The 21,610-nt window shown below is 35.6% G+C and overlaps 1 protein-coding gene across 1 annotated transcript; it reads left to right on the top strand.

The window, feature by feature from the left end:
* Positions 1–2,788: 2,788 nt before the first annotated feature.
* Positions 2,789–8,127, top strand: PRD1 (putative recombination initiation defect 1). Its single transcript, XM_079078573.1, has 8 exons — positions 2,789–3,403; positions 3,930–4,039; positions 4,110–4,285; positions 4,388–4,693; positions 4,776–5,724; positions 5,815–6,819; positions 6,897–7,575; positions 7,748–8,127. The coding sequence occupies exons 1-8, from the start codon at positions 2,948–2,950 to the stop codon at positions 7,961–7,963; spliced, it is 3,897 nt and encodes a 1,298-aa protein (XP_078934699.1). The 5' UTR covers positions 2,789–2,947; the 3' UTR covers positions 7,964–8,127.
* The last annotated feature ends 13,483 nt before the right edge of the window (positions 8,128–21,610 follow it).

Here is a 21,610-nt window from a genome sequence, read left to right as displayed (position 1 = left end):
AAAACCTAAAAAACTGTGAATCAACTTAAAAATTTCAAAGATAACAAGAGTACAAAGATGGTGTTTGATCGATTATTCTTCACCTCTTGTAGATTCCCTTATTCTCTTTGCCTATCGTGTATCTCTCTTCGGCCTTATGTCTTTAAGCGATTATTTAAATCACAACTACAAGATCTTAAAACATTTATCAGAGTATCATTAAAAGTTATCAAGTACACAAGTCCCTCATTGATGCGATGCAATCGAGCCGTGCCCCTCCTTTAATATAAGAAAACTTGAAACATGTAACCATAAACACAAAGCTTAGCGAGTTCCCCAAAATATCACACACAACACAACACAGATAAACAACTACAGGTTATCAGCAACCCTGGGGACTATCAGCAGCCCTAATGGGCTAACAGCACACCCGATGGGTTATCAGCAACCTGGAGACTATCAGCAGTCTTGTTGCCTTCGAATCACGAGCACCGGGAGAAGACTCGCTTGAATCGAAGAACCCCGAAACACTACGACACGATCCCTTTTCTGCATTGCTTTCACCCTGCGAATCCATTAATACCAGAACCAGATAAAATCTTAATTAATAGCCCAAAACCCTCAAGTTTGACCCAAGGTTAAACTTGATCAAAAAGTCAACGGTTAACAAAAGTCAAAGTCAACAAGTCAAACTTCAGGCTAAGTACGCCCAACGTACTCAGCTCGTACACATGGCGTACTCACCATCCAGGAACGTGACTCCACACGAGTACACACAGTGTACTCAAAGGTACGCCTAACGTACTCGACCACATGACACTTTTCCATTAAGTGCTTATTCTCTTAAGTCCTTCATCCAACAATCATATCTAGCCCCACAACATCATTCTAAGTCATACAGTTTCCACCTTTATGGCTTTCCATGTTTAGAAAAGGTCCAAAAATCAAAACCTTAACTTATTAATCCATTAAGACATCATGACACTTGCATGAAAGGTATAGAAGGATCAAAATCACATTTTTATGGATCCTAAAGGCTCCATAATGGATAAAGTTTCCAACTGTATCCATTAGAATGGTCCATACCACCAAGATCTAGCCTTTAAGCATCAAAGGGACCAAAAGTGCATCTTTTTCAACTTAATCCATTAAGTCTGAGTCTCCAACCTTCAAATCTGAATCACAATGATGTTTAGATGGATAAAGTTTCCAACTTTATCCATAACAAGGTCACAAACTTTCAAGATCTAAACTTTATGCACTAAAATGATCAAAAAGCTCATAACATCCAAAACTAGCTAGATCTAACAAATGCATCATCAAGATTCAAACGTTATACTTTTAGAAGAGAGATCAAGGTGAACAAAGTCCATATCATTAAGCTCTAATGCAAACAACACTTCTATAATGAGCTCCTTCTTCTCCAAGATGCACCAAGAACACTTCAAAGCACTCAAAAACACATTCTTTTAGCCCACAAAGCTCAAACTAGGGTTAGGGATTCACAGGAGGGTGTTGGAGAGGTGGAGACTGAGAATGGAATGTGTTTGGGGAAGTTAAGGAGCTTAAATAAGGCTCAAACCACGAAAATAGGGTTTGGGCACTGATCGTGTACGCCCTGCGTACTCTTGGTACGCCCATCGTACTCAGGATGCCTTAGTACGCCCATCGTACTCCCCGTATGCCCAACGTACGCGGCTTAGCCCAAAACTGTCCAAACTTCAAATGGTCATAACTTCTTCGTTTCAACTTCGATTCGACGATATTTATATCCACATAAAGATATTGCGGAGCTCTACAACCCTATCTAATTACTTTTGACTTAAAACACATCGAACTAAAATCCATAATGCATAAAAGAAGTCTGGAACACTATTTTTTCCATTTTACCCTTTGACTCCAAAGCACAAATCGAACTCTTGGATCACACAATCTATATCACCCACATCTAAATGGGTCTAAACCTCTAATTACCAAAGCCCAAAGCCTTATGATACTTGATCTTTGGGTTACGACCCCAAATTATGAAACGACCCGAAACAAGGTGTTACATATCGACTTGTACTTCACACTTGTCCTAATATTATCGACTTGAGCTTTGCACATGTCCCAGTGATATGTGATATGAGAGGACCTTGTGATCAATACCATGTGGTTTTTATATGAATTTAAAGGCGCTAAAGTGTATCATGGTAGGTATATATGGTTTATATGAAATAACTATGATCATGTGTTTAAAGATGTTATGCATGGTTTAATGAATTTTAAAGTGTTTTATATTCTAAGAGTATAACCTTACGTAAGTCATTAAGTCTTCCAAACTAACGTACTATTTTGATGTGCGCCTTAGGTTCAGGGAAGTAAGGGTATGAGATAATGATATTACGAGTGGTTTGAAGTTTACTTACTTGTTTATTTTGAGAATAATAAAGTGTAATGATGTTTTGGGAACACCCCTTGATGTTAGGATTTTTGATATTTATGATTTACACTACGATCTTAAGATCTTACTCCGATCTGATCCGATGTCTTTAGTCTTTATTATACACTCGAACTTCAATAGTTCACATTCGCCATCTTAACTTAAAATTAAGCATTGTGTTTGAAAGAAGTTTTTAACATCATCACTCCATGTATTCATTTTGAATTAAATAGAGCATCATGATACGCATGTTAATTCCTTCGTTATTTTATGTCTTTCGTTGCAAAATAATCACAACGATGATCTTGTTTCCTTTTATGCTCAAGACCTTTATTAATTTTGCATTTTTTAGCTACAAGTATTAGGATTACTCGCTTTGACAACTTGTGAAAAAGTATCACGATCACTAGTGTAGTGGTGTGGACGATTTATGTGCATTTTTGAACCGTTAACGCGACTCTACTTACCACCTGTTGCGCCCCGCCCAAATTTTGAAGTCGCCACCAAAATTTTGAAGTGTCGGTCACCGGGGAGAAAAACCATACGATGCATTACATCGGTTCCGCTCATCATCAACGGTCAGACTCCGATCAACAACTCCGGGACCGGCAATACTTAACATGCTCACAAGGCCATACTTCGTCTCTAATACTGCAAACCTTAGAAGGCGGATCGATCTGCTTAGTCTGTCTATCCAATCTTATCTCAAATCCTAATTCCCCTACCGTTCACGTCTCTTACGCCCTCTCTCAGCTCTCTCAGGCCATCTCTCAACCTCCTTTCCTTCATAATCTCCTCACTTTCCATCCTCATTTTCTCGTTTCTCCTCTCATAACTGCCCTTTCTTCTTTGGAAGACGAGCCCCTCGCCAAACAGACGATTGATTTGATTTCCGAATTGTGCAGCTCTGGTGATTCTTCAATTTACAGTGAGTTTGTTGCTAGGGTTTCGGATCGATTGTCTTCTGGTTCCTTAGCTTGGAGCAGGCGTCAAATATATATGGTAATTGTCCTCTGTGTTGTTACTTGACCCATTTTTGTTCTTCTGATGGACGTCATTTAGGTATTTGAACATATCTTAGGATACTGAACTTTAACAAATTCAGCTGGTTTCTGTTTCTTTCTCAGTTTAATATGACTGTTCCAAAAACGAAAATGATGGTTTGTGTTAGTTGTTGTTAGTCTACATTTATCTGTGCTATGATCCATTCACCCACTATAATGTAGCTTAAAGGCTTCCTTCTCCTGCAAATTGTTCACTTGTGTGATTTCAGACCAACAAAGTAGTGATTAGAAACTATTACCACAAAATAATATCACCTTGTCTACTTAATGTCAACTAGAGTCATACCATATAGATAGGGGACCTGAGGTGGAATTCAAACTCAATGTTTTTACTTTTCAGATAATGTCTAACAGTCAAAGTTAGTTTTCTTTGGTGATTAGCCCCTTCATGTTTTATTTTTGGCTTTTCCTGGAGACTTTACAATTACGTGGCCTGATTTTCAGCTAACATTTTCAAGCTTTAGCTACACTGCTTAGGTGTTCTATTGGACAATCAGAAGAATGATCCATACACCCATATCAAAGAAAGAGATGAGCTTATTCTGAACCTGGTAACAGGTCTTCAGTTGCCTAGGTAACAATTGTATATGCACATAGTTCAGCTTGATTCATCCTTATGAGCTGTTTTTCTTTCTTGAATGCAGTGAAGAGATCCAAGGCGAGATCCTATTTGTTCTTTACAAAATATGTGGCATCCAACAAGCTTTCAAAGGTAATAGTAATGTTGATGTCTTATATGTCCATTCTTCAAAGATCTTACATTTGGCATTAGAAGTGCTCTTGAAGACTCAACAAGATGATGTTCGTTTGAACTGTGTAGGTCTGTCAATACTCCATACTTCTCTGAAACTCTTCTTTATCTATTTATCAAGTATCATTTTATCTCACATCAATTAAAATTTTATCTTTTACTTCTACAAAGCTCTATTGTCTGTGCTTACACGCAAAGGGTTCTTCGAGAATGCAATGGAAAATGATGAAACCGAATACCCTGAAGCAGACAGCTTCATGGAAACAACTGATCATGAACAAGAAAAAACTCCTCTGAATCTCTTGTTTGCTGAAGCCATAAAATCACCTCTTCTTTCTTCAGATTGTGAAGTTCAAACTGCCACATTGGATTTAATTGTCCTGTACTTGTCTTATGGAGGTGTTTCAAGAAAAGATGTCCAAGTTCTGGTTGAGGAGAATATTGCTGATTACATCTTTGAAATTTTAAGATTGTTGGGTATGTTCAACATACTTTTATCTACTCAATTCAACAAAGAAAACATTTAGAAATAATTTTGGGTCTATTTCCGTGTTTACAGGATGCAAAAAAGATTCTCTTGTCAGCTTATCCCTACAAGTTCTTGATCTCATGTCAGTAGCAGAGGAGGCTTTCAAGCAAAGACTTGCTATTGGTTTCACAACTCTTATTCCTGTTCTTCATCATGTTGCTGAAGTTCCTTTTCATCCTGCTCAATGTCAATCACTAAAACTTATATCAGAATGCATTTCAAATTGTCCTGGAATCATTTCAAGTTTCAACAATGAAGAAATCAGCTTTATAATGGCAGGAATGCTCAAGAGACATGTTGATGGGGATGCCAACATGCTTCCAGAAACATTCACCCTGGTATGCTCACTCCTTGTAGCTCTCATTAACTCTCCATCATGTCATGGACCTCTTAATATTCCCAAATCACTACAAGATATATCAAGATACACCATTGCAATTTGCTTCAGCTTTTATGGGGAAGATTCTAGTCAAATGCTACACTCACTTTACTTACTAAAAGAAACATATGAATACAGTTTACAAGGGAATTATACAGAGTTACGTGACTGTATATTGAACATATGTGAAACCAATCTTTTGCCTTGGGTTTCCATGAACATTAATGAGATCGATGAGGATATTGCTTTAGGTGTTCTTGAGATTTTTCACTCGATATTTTCTCACTCTGAATTCCAACCTAAAGATTTTGTAGATGTTCTGGTTTCATCCTCTTGGTTTAGTTTTTTATTCGGATGTTTAGGGCTTTTTCCCACAGAGAAGATGAAATGGAGAGTTTATTTCTTATTGGGATCTATCTTGAATGTGATTCTTGGAAATGAATGTGGGGAATACATCAAAGATGTTGCTTTTCATCTCCCATCTGATCCTATTGATTTGTTGTTTCTTTTGGGGCAAAAAGGATCTCATAATCAACAAGTTTTCTGTTGCCAATCTGCTGTTTTGTTGATACTATACACCAGCTCCTTGTATGATGACAGGTAAAAGATCCTCCATTTTTACACGTGTCATAATTAGTTCCATTTGGCATTGATTTGAATATTAATGGCAATTGTTATTAATTACTGAAGGCTTGCAGATGATAGGAAGGTGTTAGCTTCTTTGGAGCAATATATTTTACTCAACAAATCCCAGCTTTTGAATAATGGAGTTGTCAAACCACTGATTTTGGAACTTCTTGTAAATCTTTATGGTCTTTATAGAGGTCTAGCCAAAGTAAGCTACCAAATACCATACAGCCCAGATGCCGAAAATACCCTTTTCCTTATTATCTCACAAAAACACATCCACTTTCTCTCTAGAAGAATCCACTCCACATCATTAAAATGGCTGTTTCAACAAGAAAGAATCTCCCAATATCTGTCTGACCAGATTCTAAAATGGTGTAGACGATATTTTGTTTATGGAAACAACCGGATTCTTGTGTCTAATCATGATACAGTAAAATTCAGACAACTTGCTGAGCTGGCAGCATCTGAAGATAACTATGCAGCTAGATTACTGGTCTGTTTGATGCGAGAGGTTGTTGAAGAAACCAGACAAGAAGATGATATTGTTTTATTGTTAAACATGATTGCATCAATCATTGCTTTGTTTCCATCTGCTTCAAGGGAATTTTGCTTAAATGGAATATCCCCTGCAATCAAGACTCTTTATTCCCAACATTCTTGTGGAGAGATATTAAATCTTACTTCTCAATTGGTTTTTACAATATTACATTCGATTGAACCGGAATCGGAATTGGAATCGGAATCACTTTCCTATGGTGAAGCTTGGAATGGAATAGCAACAGAGTTGATACACTACTTGATCTCCACAATTACTGACAATGGGTGGACTCAAGAAGCTCTCCTTGTGATGGGGATTCTTTCCTTAATTTTGTATCACTCACTTCACCAAAACCTTGTAGAAGCATCCAAGACTATTCTTTTGAACACTCAATTGATCTCATTGGTTAACAAAATGATCCATGAAGCTTGTTTAAAAGGACCCGCATTAATTGATCATGATGAGACAACACAAACCGGAGTAGGCCTCATTTTTTTGCTTTTTCTTAACTATTTTTCTCACAGAAGGTTAGTGTTTACTATTTACCACTCATATAAACCTTCTTTTCATACCTCATAATTTTTAACACACTGTTTTGTTTTAGTGTGCATGATATTCTACCAGGGATTGAAGATGTAGAAAGCTTAGTTAACAGTGACAAAAAAACCCAACACTCATCATTTTTCTATATCAACATTCATTCCCACGACTTATGCAGACTCTTACATTTCGGGTCAACTCCAGTCAAACTAATATCTTCATTCTGCCTCCTCCAACTATTTCAAACAATCACTCAACAAAAGACAAAACACGCTGAATTGCCATTGCTATTCAAACCTAATATACGTTCCATAACCTCTATCCTACAAGGCTTAATTTTCCACAGCGATGTTACAATCGCCATGAATTGTGGGCTCTGTATATCAATGGTGATCGATTGGGAAAAACAGGATGATACTGATACTCGATTTGTTGAAAAGGATGATTGGTGTCGATTAATAACCGAAGAACTGGTGATGAGTTTGGCTGTTCCAAATTTGGCATCGAAATCGATCATGATTCATCACAAGCCGGCGGTTTATGTAGTCGCGTCGATTTTAGAATTGCAGAAAGTTCCGCCTCCATGGATGTCGGATGTGTTTGATGATTCGTGTATAAATGGAATCATTCGAAACCTTTCGTCGAGTAACATAACACGTGAGATCGTGTTACTATTTCGACGACTTTTGCAATCGGGGTACCTTAACTCCAAGCATATCGCTTGCCTCCATCAGCTTTTCCAGGTATTTACAGTTTTACACTCTGTATTCAGGGCAAAATAGTCGTTTTATATGGATCAGGACCAAAATGGAACAACGGGGTGAATGTGCAACAAAAATCATTTTTGGACCAATCCTGTAACAAACGGTATAGTACAGGGACCAAACTTGTATCTTAGTTACTCTTTTGTTGCAGGGTTGCAGAAAACGAGTTTACTCAGATGACACTGAAGATGCTGACACAGACGACAAGAAGAAGAAGACAGTTGTTTTTACAGACGATCCAGCTGGACAAATTTATGAGGTACTCATTGACTTTATTTCACCTCATTCTCAATCATCTCCAAATGAAGGACTTCTACAAGAAATTGAACTTTTCTGCCAAACACAAACAACAATGGAAGCAGAATAATAAATCTAATAATACTTGGAACTTGAAAATTTTCGTGCTCTTCTATAAAGTCCAAAAGCATATGAATGTCTTTGTAGCACAAGTTCATCACACTATTTCCATGGAGGTCATAATCATCCTGTAATTGACATGTACAATCTATGTTCACACTCTTTCTAGAGCAAGTCTATCACACATGCCTTAATAAGAAAAAAAAATGAAAGTGAGATCCTATATACACACATATAAATCAACGTATATTGTTATTTTTCTTGTATATAGTCCGATGAAAACAATAAAATAAAGTTTGCAAACAAGAAACCCCAAAAAGATACAGAGAAGCATAACAAAAGTTAAAATGTAAGAAATGGCAACATGTTTTCATTTCCTTTTATGCTATAGCATGACTTTTCATTTAAAAATTTACTAGACAACTCTAACCAACAATTATAGTAGTGTCATCGGTATACGAAACAGTTTTTGTATTTTTTTTTTCTAAAAACAATGTAGGAATAAGAAAAAAAGTTGAAGGTACAATATTATACTAGTGTCATCAAGAAATTATACAAAAAAATCATATGAAACGCAAGAAATCTTGAAGATAACTACAATTATAAAATTTTAACTCAGGATTCTTTTAATATCTTCAACATTGTTGACTTATAAGAAACCAAAATAAAATGCAAGAAATCTTTGAAAATAACATATACAAGAATGATTGGGATTCTATTGGTTTTTTATAAAAAAAAAATGCAACAAATCTAAGAATGTTATTATTTTACTTACTTGTAAAGTGATGTTTAAAAAGTTTGGTTAGATTATTTTACCTTATTAGATGCCTTTATTTTATAAGCGTAGAAATGATATTGTAGCATGTCATTTTTTTGGATTAGGTCCAAAAACGAATCTTTTTGTAAAAACCCTCCTATAACAGGGTTTCATTATGGTCTTGGTGCGTGACATTAACGCCGTTATGTTTGGTCTGTTAAATCCTTGTAAAATGACAATTTTACCCTTGATTTTTTATCCATCTTTCTCCAAAATCTTGTTACATTTTCCAGCCAACACACATTTTTGGTAATTAAGGCTCAACATTCACTTACCAAATGCTTGTATCCTTGTGTATCGGAAAGGTACCCCTCCCCCAAGTGGTCAAATGTTCGAGTCTCATGATGGACAAAATGTTTAGATTTAATAAGGGGTACTATTAGTGGGTGTGTGAGTTTTCTGTTCTAAAAAAACGGCTCAACATTTCCTTTCCTTGATCTTTTCGATTCTAAACATGTATTTTCACTAGGTGTGTGTTTAAAAATATACGAATCCGAAAATTTGATATGAAATTATCCGTAATTGGATGCGGATTCATATAATTATTAGTTTTTTTTTTTGGAACCGGCAAATATATATATAAAAAAAACACCTCACATCAAGACGATGCAAGGGGGAAGTACAAAACAAAACAGGAAAGAAGAAAAGAACGAGAAAAAAGTTACAAACAAAGAAACGGACCAAGATTCCAAACTCTCCAATCCATGTTTTTAAATGAACCTCTATGTTTACACCATATGAAAGTTATTGATTTTATCTTCTCCACTGTCTTCGCCGATACAATAGGGATGTTTATGAAAACCTTGTGGTTCCTGTCATTCCATATACACCATAATCCTCCATATAAGATCGCATTCAACATGCTTCTTTTCTTTTTTTGCATTTAGACCACCGAGATATGAAGAGTAACATATCTTTGACCGAATCAAATCCATCATGTGAAATTTCACACCAAGATAAGATCGAGTTCATGACAACCTTCGCCACTGGGCATAAGAGAAGGATGTGATTGCTCGTCTCTTCATCCAAGTTGCATGACCCACAAATGGTCGATGGCACTGGAACCAGGGCCGGTCCAAACATATATGGGGCCCGGGGCAAAAAGAAAAAAAAGGGCCACTCAAAGACAAATATAATAAAGATTAAAAAAAATATATCATTTACTCTTCAATATAGACATGTTCAATTAGCACTAACAAACAAACTAAGTTGTTTATCTTTTGAGCTAATTTGAGTTTCAACCAACTTTAGGCCCTAAAATTCATTTAGGTAATAATTTTTTATATATATAAACTACATAGCCCATAAATTTTGGGCCCCCTAGAGTCATGGGCCCAGGGCGGTCGTCCACCATCTGGACCGGCCCTAGAACACCCCTTACTTTTAACGAAACAGATGATGGAATTCTGCCAAGCTTTGCTCTCCAGATAAAGCATAAAATCTTATTCGGTATTACTTTGCACCATTCAAACGGACCATCACAGACAATGTGACTCGCCATTTCAATATGTTCACGTAACGATCTTACCGAAAAATGGTTATCAACCACAAAGTCAGAAGCCCAACAATCATCATTTTGGTTTTCCAATATACAATTTTCTTTGGAATCAATGTTCAATCTTTTTTAGCGCGGTTCTGATTTTTACTATATTTTTCCATACCCCCATTTAGATCCGTTAAAAGCACTATATTTTACAATTGATAACACCGGCCAATTTGACACCTACCACTACTCATTTAAATGTGATATTAATAATTTCATTTTTAAACTCCCATGTTTTCTTATTTATTTTTTTTGTAAGGATTAGCTTGAGAAACAACTATCTTTGTTAATATATTAACAAATTTGTCATGTATGCATTTTTAAATAAACTATACTAACATTAATGTTAGTTGAATTTATATCTAATTAGATAAAAAAAATTAAGGATGAAATTTTTCGGGTATCCGAAATGCTATCCGGATTTATATTATGGATTCTAATTGTAAAATCCACTATTCAGAATTTTTGGATATCTGAAATTTGTATATGATCCCCATATATATTTCCTTGTGTCTGAGATCAAACTTGTCATACATACAAATACAAATGTACACTATGCCACCACTTAACTGGATTATATAATAGTTTAAATTCCCATAGACACTCGTGTTTATACAAGATACACTAAATGGTTGGTGACACTAAAATCACCAACATACACCATGCCTACCCTAAAACGTTTAAGAAACCTGCGCTTTCCTTCCACATCTTTCGATATGAGACACTCCTAGTGTTCTTTTATTTACCATCCGGAAAATTTAGTTATATTAGACAATCATATATGTATTATTTCAACTGTCATTTTAATTTATGTGACTATTCTATATAGAGGGTAATGTTAATACTTATATTTATAAATGGTTCTCAATAACACATCAACTTCTTTTGGAGTGTGATTTGTTCCTCTCCTTTTGGTTAGTAAAGATGCGGGGTAATCATAAGATTTTTAGATGTTTTCACAAATGACCGTATTGGAAGTTTCACTTATATTTTTATTCAGAGCAAGATACGGAGAAACTCATAACGTTTTCATTTGTTTTTAGTTTATGATCATGCATTGTATTTTATTTATCTTTGCATGAATTTGATTTGAGTTTAAATTATATTGGAAGTTTCAAGATACAGGGAAGTCTGTATGAAGTATGTATTTTATTTATCTTTGTATGAAGTATTTATTTGAGTTTAAGTTGTATTGGAAGTTTGAACATGATTTGTATATTATGTTTATTGGCATAAAATTTGAAAGGTGTAAAAGTTTTATTATGTATTTTGATTGTATGTGTGTGAGTTCCATAAAGATTATTTGAATATTTGATAAAAAAATCCATGTCACTCATAAGACGTTTCATCTTTATGTATTGTTTGTTTTAAATGTCAAGTGTCAAAAGAATTCGGAAACAATGACTTAGAGTGAATTTATTAGAAGACGACTTTTGGAAGTCATAAGAGTGGGACATATCATTTGATAATTTATACTATGGTTGTTTGATATGTAGATTGTCACCCCAAAGTTGTGTATTTAATTTTAAATAAGGTTTTAGTTAAAACGGTATATTTGTAAACTCATGATTGTATGTCATAAAGTTGTAACAACATAGCTTATAAATAATTAAAGTTTGGGGTGTCATAATTACCCTAGGTTCAAAGCCATATTTTTCAACTTATTCACTAAATAGAATTGTCTCATAGGGAGAAAGAACAACCGGATCTAGTACTCTATTGCGAGCAACACCATTTTCACACATCTAGGAATGACTTGTGTAATTCACATAAAGCTGGAAAAAAGATTCATGATGATAAAACGTAGAAAGAACTTGTCGCAAACAATAGTTGTTGATATATATGTCTAAGTCACTCAGAATAGATTCTCATTTAAACATTAGAGGCAATTTCTATCAACTCATGTGGAAAAGAGTATTGAACTTTCGTTGTCTCTAATGTTAGCTTTTGTATTATATTGTAAGATTGATTTGGTAACACAAATAAATACCTAACTTAGGATCAGGAAATACATATACACATAATACACATACACACTGAAAGAGAAATTTGCATTCATTGGACCTTTTCCCTTTGAATTAAAGTGAATTGGTCTCCATTTGCTACAAGTTTAGTATAAAACAAACATCAAAATGGTTTTTAGTAGTGAATGACAGTACAATCAAAGTAGATGTGTGTGTGTGTGTGTTTAGATATTGCCGCTCTTTCCATAAACCCATCATGAATATTCATCAGAGAAACCTGAATAACAATTTCATCAATGAGTACTAAAAGGAAGACGATTTGAATTTTGAATTTGATTTTACGTCAACTTTCATCAATAGGGGGAATTAGACCTACACAGGGATGAGATAGGGTCATGTAAAGGAGGTTCTCAAAAAAGTCTGCATCAAATAGTGGTAAATATTTGATTTGATGAATAGTCACAGTTATAAATTTCATGAAAACCAAGGCATTATGGACAAGCATCTCAAGATAGGGTTTCTAGCATAAAGAATAAAAGAAGGTTAGCACTAATCTCCATGTCTGCCAAGTTTTTAAAATACTATATGCCCTGAAGTAGATCTTTCCACATGATCATTTGCAACAATACAAGGAAATGAGAAAAGATAAATGGACTCTATAACACATAATAGTGATAATACATACAAGAAATACCTTGGGGTGAAGCAAACTAAATTTAACAAAACATAATTAATCGATTGTCAAATGTCAAGAAGATAACAGTGCATCTATTATCCATTTAAATTAACTTTTATCAAATTCACCAAATCTGCAAATCTCATCCTCCTCTACTGTCTGTTGTTTTTCATCATCTTCATCCTCGATTCATGTCAATAACTAGTACAATCCGACCTACCAAGCAAAATAGTGTTTCCACGTACGAATTCACAGTGGAGAAACTCCTTATTCTATCAATCTTAAGAGCATTCAAGTGCTGTGAGTTGGGCTCATATACATCAATTTCAATTTCTTCATAATATAATATTTCACTTCCACTTGCGTTATGGTTGTGCCATTCTTCCTGAGTCCTGGTTCCCTAATAGACGTTCCATATTCTGGTACAATAATGTTGAATAGCTTTGTAAACGATTTTTGAACACCATTATTCTCCATAGGGGTGAGCATTTGGACATGTGGACCGCACCGGACCCTTTTTTTGGACCCCCGGACGGTTCTCGGTTCAATAAAATTGTTTTTAAAAAAATTGTTTATTTTTTAAGTTCTCGGTTTTTTTACCGGTCCGGTCCCGTCCGGCCGGTAAAAAATTGTTTTTAAAAAATTGTTTTCAAGTTCTCGGTTTTTTTACCGGTCCAGTCTGGCCGGTTCTGGGTAAAAACCGGTTTTGGACCGGTTTATTTTTAAAAAAAATTGTATTCTGTAAAATTGTTTAAACAAACATATCTCATTCGTTTTAAGTCGGATTGACATGCAGTTTTTTTTTTCCAATATGTAATTTAGAGCTTGTAGATGATTTTAGACTATAATTTTGTTGTTTTTGGTGCTGTATTCGATGAGTTACAATCGTTCAAAGATGAGATATCAAAGCTGAAATATTTCAGCTTTTCAGCAAGAAATTTAAACTTCTGTATTATGTGAAGTTCTTTAAAAAACATATCTCATTCGTTTTAATTCGGATTGACATGTGGTTTTTTTCAAAATGTAATTTAGAGTTTGTAGATGATTTTAGACTATAATTTTGTTGTTTTTGGTGTTATATTCTATGAGTTACAATCCTTCAAAGATGAAATATCAATGCTGAAATATTTCAGTTTAGCAGCAAGAAATTTAAATTTTGTATTCTGTGAAATTCTTTAAACAGACATATCTCATTTGTTTTAAGTCGGATTGACATGCGGTTTTTTCCAACGTATAATTTAGAGTTTCTAGATGAATTTAGACTATAATTTTGTTGTTTTTGGTGTTACATTCAATGAGTTACAATTCTTCAAAGTTAGGATATCAAAGCTAAAATATTTTACTTTTTCAATTATTACTTTTTATTAAATACGAACAACATTTTCATTTTGTGTTTATGTAGAGATTGTACAACCCTTAAACATGTTAGATTTAGATAACAATGATATGGGGAAGAGGACAATGGAAGATTAGATTATGGCGTTTGTTAGTTGGATTTGATTTTAAATTTCAAACTATGATTTTTGGTGTTACAGTAACTACTTTTGTATGTTTGTGTTAAGATTATTAACTTTTGTTGGTGAACTTGATTTATATGTCAGGTGTTTTTATTTGGAAAATTAATTTTGCATGTTATAATATTATAGATAAAGTTAGATTAGTTATGAATGAAATATGATAAAGTCATTAACTTATTTGATTCAAAGTTTAAACAAATGGTATAAACAATCAAAGTTTGACCGGTCCAACGGGTACAAGAAATGGAAACGTATTCATTTTTACGAGTTGTATTATATAAAACCCAACTTCGTATTCATTTTAACGAGTTGTAACATAGCAAACCCAACAACATATTCGTTTTAACGAGTTGTATCAAACCCAAAAACACGTTTTAACTACTTGTACTGGTCCAACCATGTTCAAGAACCGGAAAACCGGACCTGGACCTGGACCCGGTAAGTCTCATCCGGTCCGGTCCACGGTCCACAATATTCTCCGAAATCGGTCCGGTCCGATTCGGCCCGATCCAAATGTTCACATCTAATTCTCCATCATACATACAGATACACCACACTGTTTTTCTTCACTTTCAAATATGCAAGAGATTCCCTTAGCTTAGAAATGGAGATCTTAGAAGGAGGGTATGTGTAAAGCATAACTTCGCGAGGGTCGTTGATTTTGTTGGGCTTTTCATGCAAGGGACCAAGTTGTGGAATCATAACGATCTTAGGTTCATGAGTAACAGAACAAACAACAAAACCAAAAGATGTTTGTGCTGTCTTATGACACATACCAGGCTCAGGCACAACAATAGCGATCGATTTTCTTATTGAAGGATTCTAAACCACAATCATCGGCTTTCCAAGGGCGGAATGTGGATTCTCTGGATCTGGATCATAATAATAACCATCCAAGCACACCAACCCATTACAGCTACCGACCATGCTTGACATTTGAAGCGGTTGAATGAAGAGGGGAAGAGTTGGAACAAACCTCTGTTGGAGGAAAGTGTCATCGTCGACAATACAAACATATTCTGTCTTCCCTCCCACCACATGTCTTACAAACAGATGATGTCACTCTTCTTTTCGAACGGTATGAGCAACAATAAAATAAGAGTTGTCGATTAAACACCTGCATGCTTTGCACACAGATCTAAACCAATTTCCTCTTGGATTTGGAAACCAATTTCGCCTGGCATTTTGATTTTGGGTGGTTATGACTTTCAGGGTTTGGTTTTAGGGATATATACACTAAAGTACCAATATTTTCATCGATTTGACAAGAAAGTCCTAAAGTTTATTTTTTGACAGTAAAGTCCTAATTATCGACAATTTTTAACACATTTACCATTTTTTTTCCGGTTAGCCGGTAATTAGGACTTTATTGTAAAAAAAAAAGTAAAGTTTAGTACTTTCTTATCAAATCGTAAATTAAGATTTTAGTGTCAAAAAATAAAGTTTAAGATTTTTTTGTCAAATCATTGAAAATATTGGGAAATTTAATGGTATCATAGTCTAACCACAGAAAGGGATATATACAATAAAGTCCCAATATTTTCAACAATTTGACAAAAAAGTCATAAATTTTATTTTTTTGACAATAAAGTCTTAATTCACGATTTGACAAGAAAGTCCTAAACTTTAATTTTTTTACAATAAAGTCATAATTACCGGCTAACTAGAAAAAAAAAGGGTAAATGTGTCAAAAATTGCCGGTAATTAAGACTTTACTGTAAAAAAAAAAAAATTTTAGAACTTTCTTGTCAAATCGATGAAAATATTGAGACTTTAGTGTATATATCCTTTGGTTTTATACGAGAGAGTTGGGTTATTCATCTTCCTTGAATTCGAAAGATTGTTAATTCAAATTGTAAATTTATAATGGACAAAATTACATGAATGATCCTTGTGGTTTGTCAAATGTCAGGCTAGATCTTATAGGATCATTGTTATAGGATCAACATGTGAGAATCAACGAGCTGGATAACTGGGGTATAGTGTTTTATAGATATCTATCTTATAAGATATGTTGTTTGGTAACAGTTGTTTTTATAGGTTTATTAGTTATGGATTATTATCATAATAAGATTGTGCGATTGAAAACTCTATGTGTCTCACCAAGTTTCCCAACCTGAACCACTCAAACTATATGCATCACAAGTATCATGGCTAAAGCTGTTGCAACTTAATTAGGACGTCGAGTGATTAAGAGACAACCTGTAATAGAGTTCTGGACCATTAGGTCTTTACGATGTAACATATGTTGTGTATTGATTATGACATCCTTAGGATTTTTGTATTTTGAAACAACATGTGTACTCAAGATATTTTAATAAAATGATACAGATTCTGCAAAATGTTGTATTAAACTAGCATTCCGCAAACAAATACAACATGGTTTTGAATGCATAAAGAAAAGTTTTTTTTCCGGTTCTGGAAAATGAGGGATGTTACAAGTTGATGTCAAACATGAAGTAGGGAATGTAATAACAATTGAATTGTACATAAACATGAAGGTGCTTTATTATATAACATTTTTTTTTATCATGCTATGTAAGTAAATGAAATAAAGATGTTTTAGTAGGTCAACATCATGAGGAGGTGCAACTCACTCTAATTAATATGCAAGTTACTCCAATTGAGGTTCAAGTTTAGGAGGATGCCCAAGATGAAGAGGAGTTTAATAGTGTGCAAGTTGAAGTGGATGTTGTTAATGTTCAAGTTCAATAGAAGATAAGAGTAACACCCATTTATGATATATTGAGGAGGATGAGACAAAGAAAGTTAGAGAAAATCTTGAAGTTGAAATTGGGTAAGAGAGTAGGTGAGGATGATATTGCATGAAATTTAAAGGAAAAAGCTATTAATCTAGACTAAGGGAATGTATAATGATGATGTGTATGCCATATACAATGTTTAATTTTATTTTATTGCATAGATTGTATGAAAATTATACAATGTTTTTTGCATTTTAACATGTATGAAACTTGTTTGCTTGTTTTGGAATGTAACATGTTAGTATTGCTTATATATGCATGTATGCATCAGAAGGACTAATATGGTCCATTTGGGTTACATATTAGCGGTATATACGAACCAAATAATTTGGAAGCTTGTGTAATAAAAAACCAATGTGGTCCCAATTCTTTATTAATGTCAATTCCTGTAAGTAATAAACTAAACAAATTTCCTTGTTGTGTTTGGAAGAAACAAAACTAAATGAAACAGAAAAGAAGGGAACAAGTTTTTGCTAACAAAGTTAAACTAAATAGAAGCTCCAGAATTTTATTAACAAAACAAATGACTACAACTATTTATACTAATTTAGATAGTATCCTACTCAAACTCTAAATCTAAAAGATGAACTCACTAATATAGAAACCTTATCAAACTGTAGAACAATCAAACAAGACTTAAATATATAACCTTCCTAAAATGCCCCTGTACTCATAAATCCGATTAACCCAACAATCACCCCCCTTAATCGGATGGGTCATATCACCCGTTCACTACAACGTTTAATCACCTTTTCGCACGATCCCGACTTTTCCCGGACACCCGACCTCCATCTCGGTCATATCCAAAGTCTTCTCTCAAACCCTTTGATTGTTCACAACACACGTAACATGTAACATGGCATCTCGTTGGATACGTTCATTACCATCTAGACTTTTCCCACATTCACGACCTCTCCCCAGCCAGATCCAAAGCCATCCGATTTGAACTTCCACCGCCATATTGTTCACACCGTGTTGTTTAGTTAATCTATTCCTTTGTTCAGATTACTGTTCTTCAAAGAGGCATCTCCACCGACTAAGAAAACAATGCCACCCGCTCCACCGTTTTCTTTCAATCTGCCAAACGAACTGAATCCAAAGCTACCTGCTTTGACGGATCCTTCCCGCCCGCTTTTCACACACCTATGTCGGTATCCCCTTATCACAACAAACCGAACTTTCTTCATCGCTAATCATTGTTGTCCGATTAATGTAGACACAACCCTTTGATTTTTTTCCGCCTTTTTATTTTAACCGATCAACGTCTTATTTTCCTTTTTTGACAACCCCGACCTAATCAAACTTGTTCCGAGAGCACTTTTCCACCGAACAACAAGACAAGGTCACGACCACCTTTACCGTCTTCCGTCACCCGCAAAACGAACCGATTCAAAGCCACCCGCTTTGACGTCTTTCTGTCCGTTTATTCCGCGCCTTCGATTAGTCTCTCTCTACCTTAGAACAAGCCCGATCAAGAAAAATCGGGGCTGCTGTTGAGATGCTTCAACTCGCGCTAATAAACAATCCACAACCCCTTAACCCAAACCTGGTTCCCTCTGCGTCTGCCCCGCAACAAAGGGCTAGACTTTTCTTAAAACCGACTCTCAAACCGGCCTTCTATGTCTTCACGAACCCTAGGCTCTGATACCAAGTGTAAGTAACAAACGAAACAAATTTCCTTGTTGTGTTTGGAAGAAACAAAACTAAATGAAACAAAAAAGAAGGGAACAAGTTTTTTGCTAACAAAGTTAAACTAAATAGAAGGTCTGGAATTTTATTAACAATACAAATGACTACAACTATTTATACTAATTTAGATAGTATCCTACTCAAACTCTAAATCTAAAAGATGAACTCACTAATATAGAAACCTTATCAAACTCTAGAACAATCAAACAAAACTTAAATATATAACCTTCCTAAAATGCCCCTGCACTCATAAATCTGATTAACCCAACAATTCCTAGATTTTTGAAGCAAAACTTGCACATTGTTGTTTGCATTATAAATAATTGCTAATTGTACGCATGTATTGTCCACAAGCTGAATGATAATAACTTACATGTTGTACTTATGTTTGCATTATAAAAGGAAAACAATGTTGTCCATTAAAGTTATTCTATGTACTTTATGTAAGCTTCAGGAATCTAATACACACTTTTCCACACATAATTGTTTATAACAAGTTGAACACTATTCATTATAATAAGGCCATGAGTCTTTACAAAATCATACATTTGTTAATATAAAAAAGTATTGGCAGTATTTATAAACTACATAAAGAAATTCAAAGGCTCCCGAAAGTTTGTTGGAATTTTCATCATCAACCAATGGTATTCTGAGGCTCCCAAATGTTGGTTCAAATTTTCATCATCAACCAATGCCTACTACCTATTAAAAAAACCCCTACCTTAGTAGAATACCATTACTTGCATAACATATATATGTAAAAAATGACAACCACAACAGGACACACAGCCACAATGTAATGCCCCATTCCTGGTATGTAATTTAAATATTGAATTTCCTTTTCTAGGGTTACTCGACGAGTCAGTAGCCCCGACTCGTCGAGTAGAAGCGGGAATGCACGTGGACTTAGTGGGGCGACTCGGCGAGTCTGCCAGTCTGGATGAAACCCTAATTCTTAGGGTTTGTACCATATTTAAACGTCCTTATAGCCCCCATCCCAGCCTCTAGCACCTCTAGAGTGTTCCCCCTAAAAACCCTAGCCCTCCATTGGTGAGTTGAGTGATTCCTTCTTGATTTTGAGTGATCCGATGTATTCTTGGAAGTGTAGAAGAGAAGGAAAGAGAGAAGGTGCAAAGGAGAAGAAGGAGATCCAGAAGCTAGCTCCCATTTACTACTTCATCTGGTAATAAAGCCTCTACCTTGTTCATTTTCCTAGTAGATCTTCATATATGCTTGTTTTGCCACTTTTAGGAAATTTCAAGGTCCAATCTCGAGATTGGAGCTCCCTTAGGGTAGTGAACTATAGATCTGGACATCATCGAGCTCCAGGAGCTCAAAGTAGCTACCTTTATGCAAAGCAAGGCCTTGTTCCAAACCCTAGGCTCCTATTTCTAGCTTATTTTGGTGTTTTAGCTTCATACCTCTATGCATGTACGTAAAGTTGGCAACTTTACGTGTTATATCGGCCCTAGAAGCTCAGATCTATGAATTTGATGCACTGGAACTGATTAGAATCAACTGTATAGTGAAGACATTCATAGGACTCGACGAGTCATTCAGTAGACTCGGCGAGTAGGAGTGCAAACTCCCGATTTCTCCGATTTGAGAGTTGCGAGTCGAACCAGTGAGTAGAAGAGGACTCAGTGAGTTAGAACAAGGATCTGGAAGTAGAGGGACTCGACGAGTCTACGCCCCGACTCGGCGAGTCGAGTCGCGAGTTAGAGAATTGTGAGTGAGGGAACTCGGCGAGTCCATAGTAGGACTCGGCGAGTAGAGTCAACCTGGAAGTTGACTCTGACCAGGATTTTGACTTTGACCAGGGGGTAAATTGGTCATTTACTCCATGAGGAATCATCAGTTGATTCAGAATGTTATGTGATTGTAGTCGGGGAGTCGTCGGAGCAGCAAACAGGGATTTCTCACTTGGGATATCAGCAGCCAGTTATACGAGGTGAGTTCTCCTTCAGTAGGAACGGGTCTACGGCACCAAGGCCGACCTGTAGTGTGATATGATAGTAGCTGAGTGTGGGTGGGGCCCGTATCCTATCCTAGCAGAGCATGGGCGAGGCCCGTATCTCATAGTAGTAGTTAAATACGATGTATGAGCAGTAGATTAGCTTTACATGTTGTCTGTGTGATACTTGTATGTTGGGTTTAGTAGCTGAGCATGGGCGAGGCCCGTACCTCAGAGATAGTGGAGTGTGGGCGAGGCCCGTATCTCCTAGACAGTGGAGTGTGGGCGAGGCCCGTATCTCCTAGATAGCGGAGTGTGGGCGAGGCCCGTATCTCCACGAGTGTGGGCGAGGCCCGTATCTCCTAGTTGCATGCTAGATGTTACACACAAACTTCAACCTAACAACTGCCTTCTTTGAGTCACCCAGGATAACCTGAGGTTTCTCAACCTCAACCATCTCCTTTGAAAGCAGAAACTCCAACTCAACCACTTTATTCATACACTTATGTAATTTAGACATATCCTCCTTCTATCCAAACTTTTCTTTAGTGAGTAAATCAATGTTTTGTAATAACCCTCTTCCATCTCATCATCTTTCCACTCAAGGTACTTGCATTTATTCATCCCGGTATATTAATTAAGCAAAAAAATAAAGAACGTAAGCATTTACAAAATTGTTGACATAATCGGTTCATAATGTTTTCTTGATGAACGAATCATTGATATATTTAGTAA

Source organism: Lactuca virosa, chromosome 2, assembly GCF_052849685.1.
Source record: "Lactuca virosa cultivar CGN04683 chromosome 2, Lactuca_virosa_CGN04683_v6, whole genome shotgun sequence".
NCBI classification, from domain to species: Eukaryota; Viridiplantae; Streptophyta; class Magnoliopsida; order Asterales; family Asteraceae; genus Lactuca; species Lactuca virosa.
This window is presented reverse-complemented; position numbering and strand designations above follow the sequence as displayed.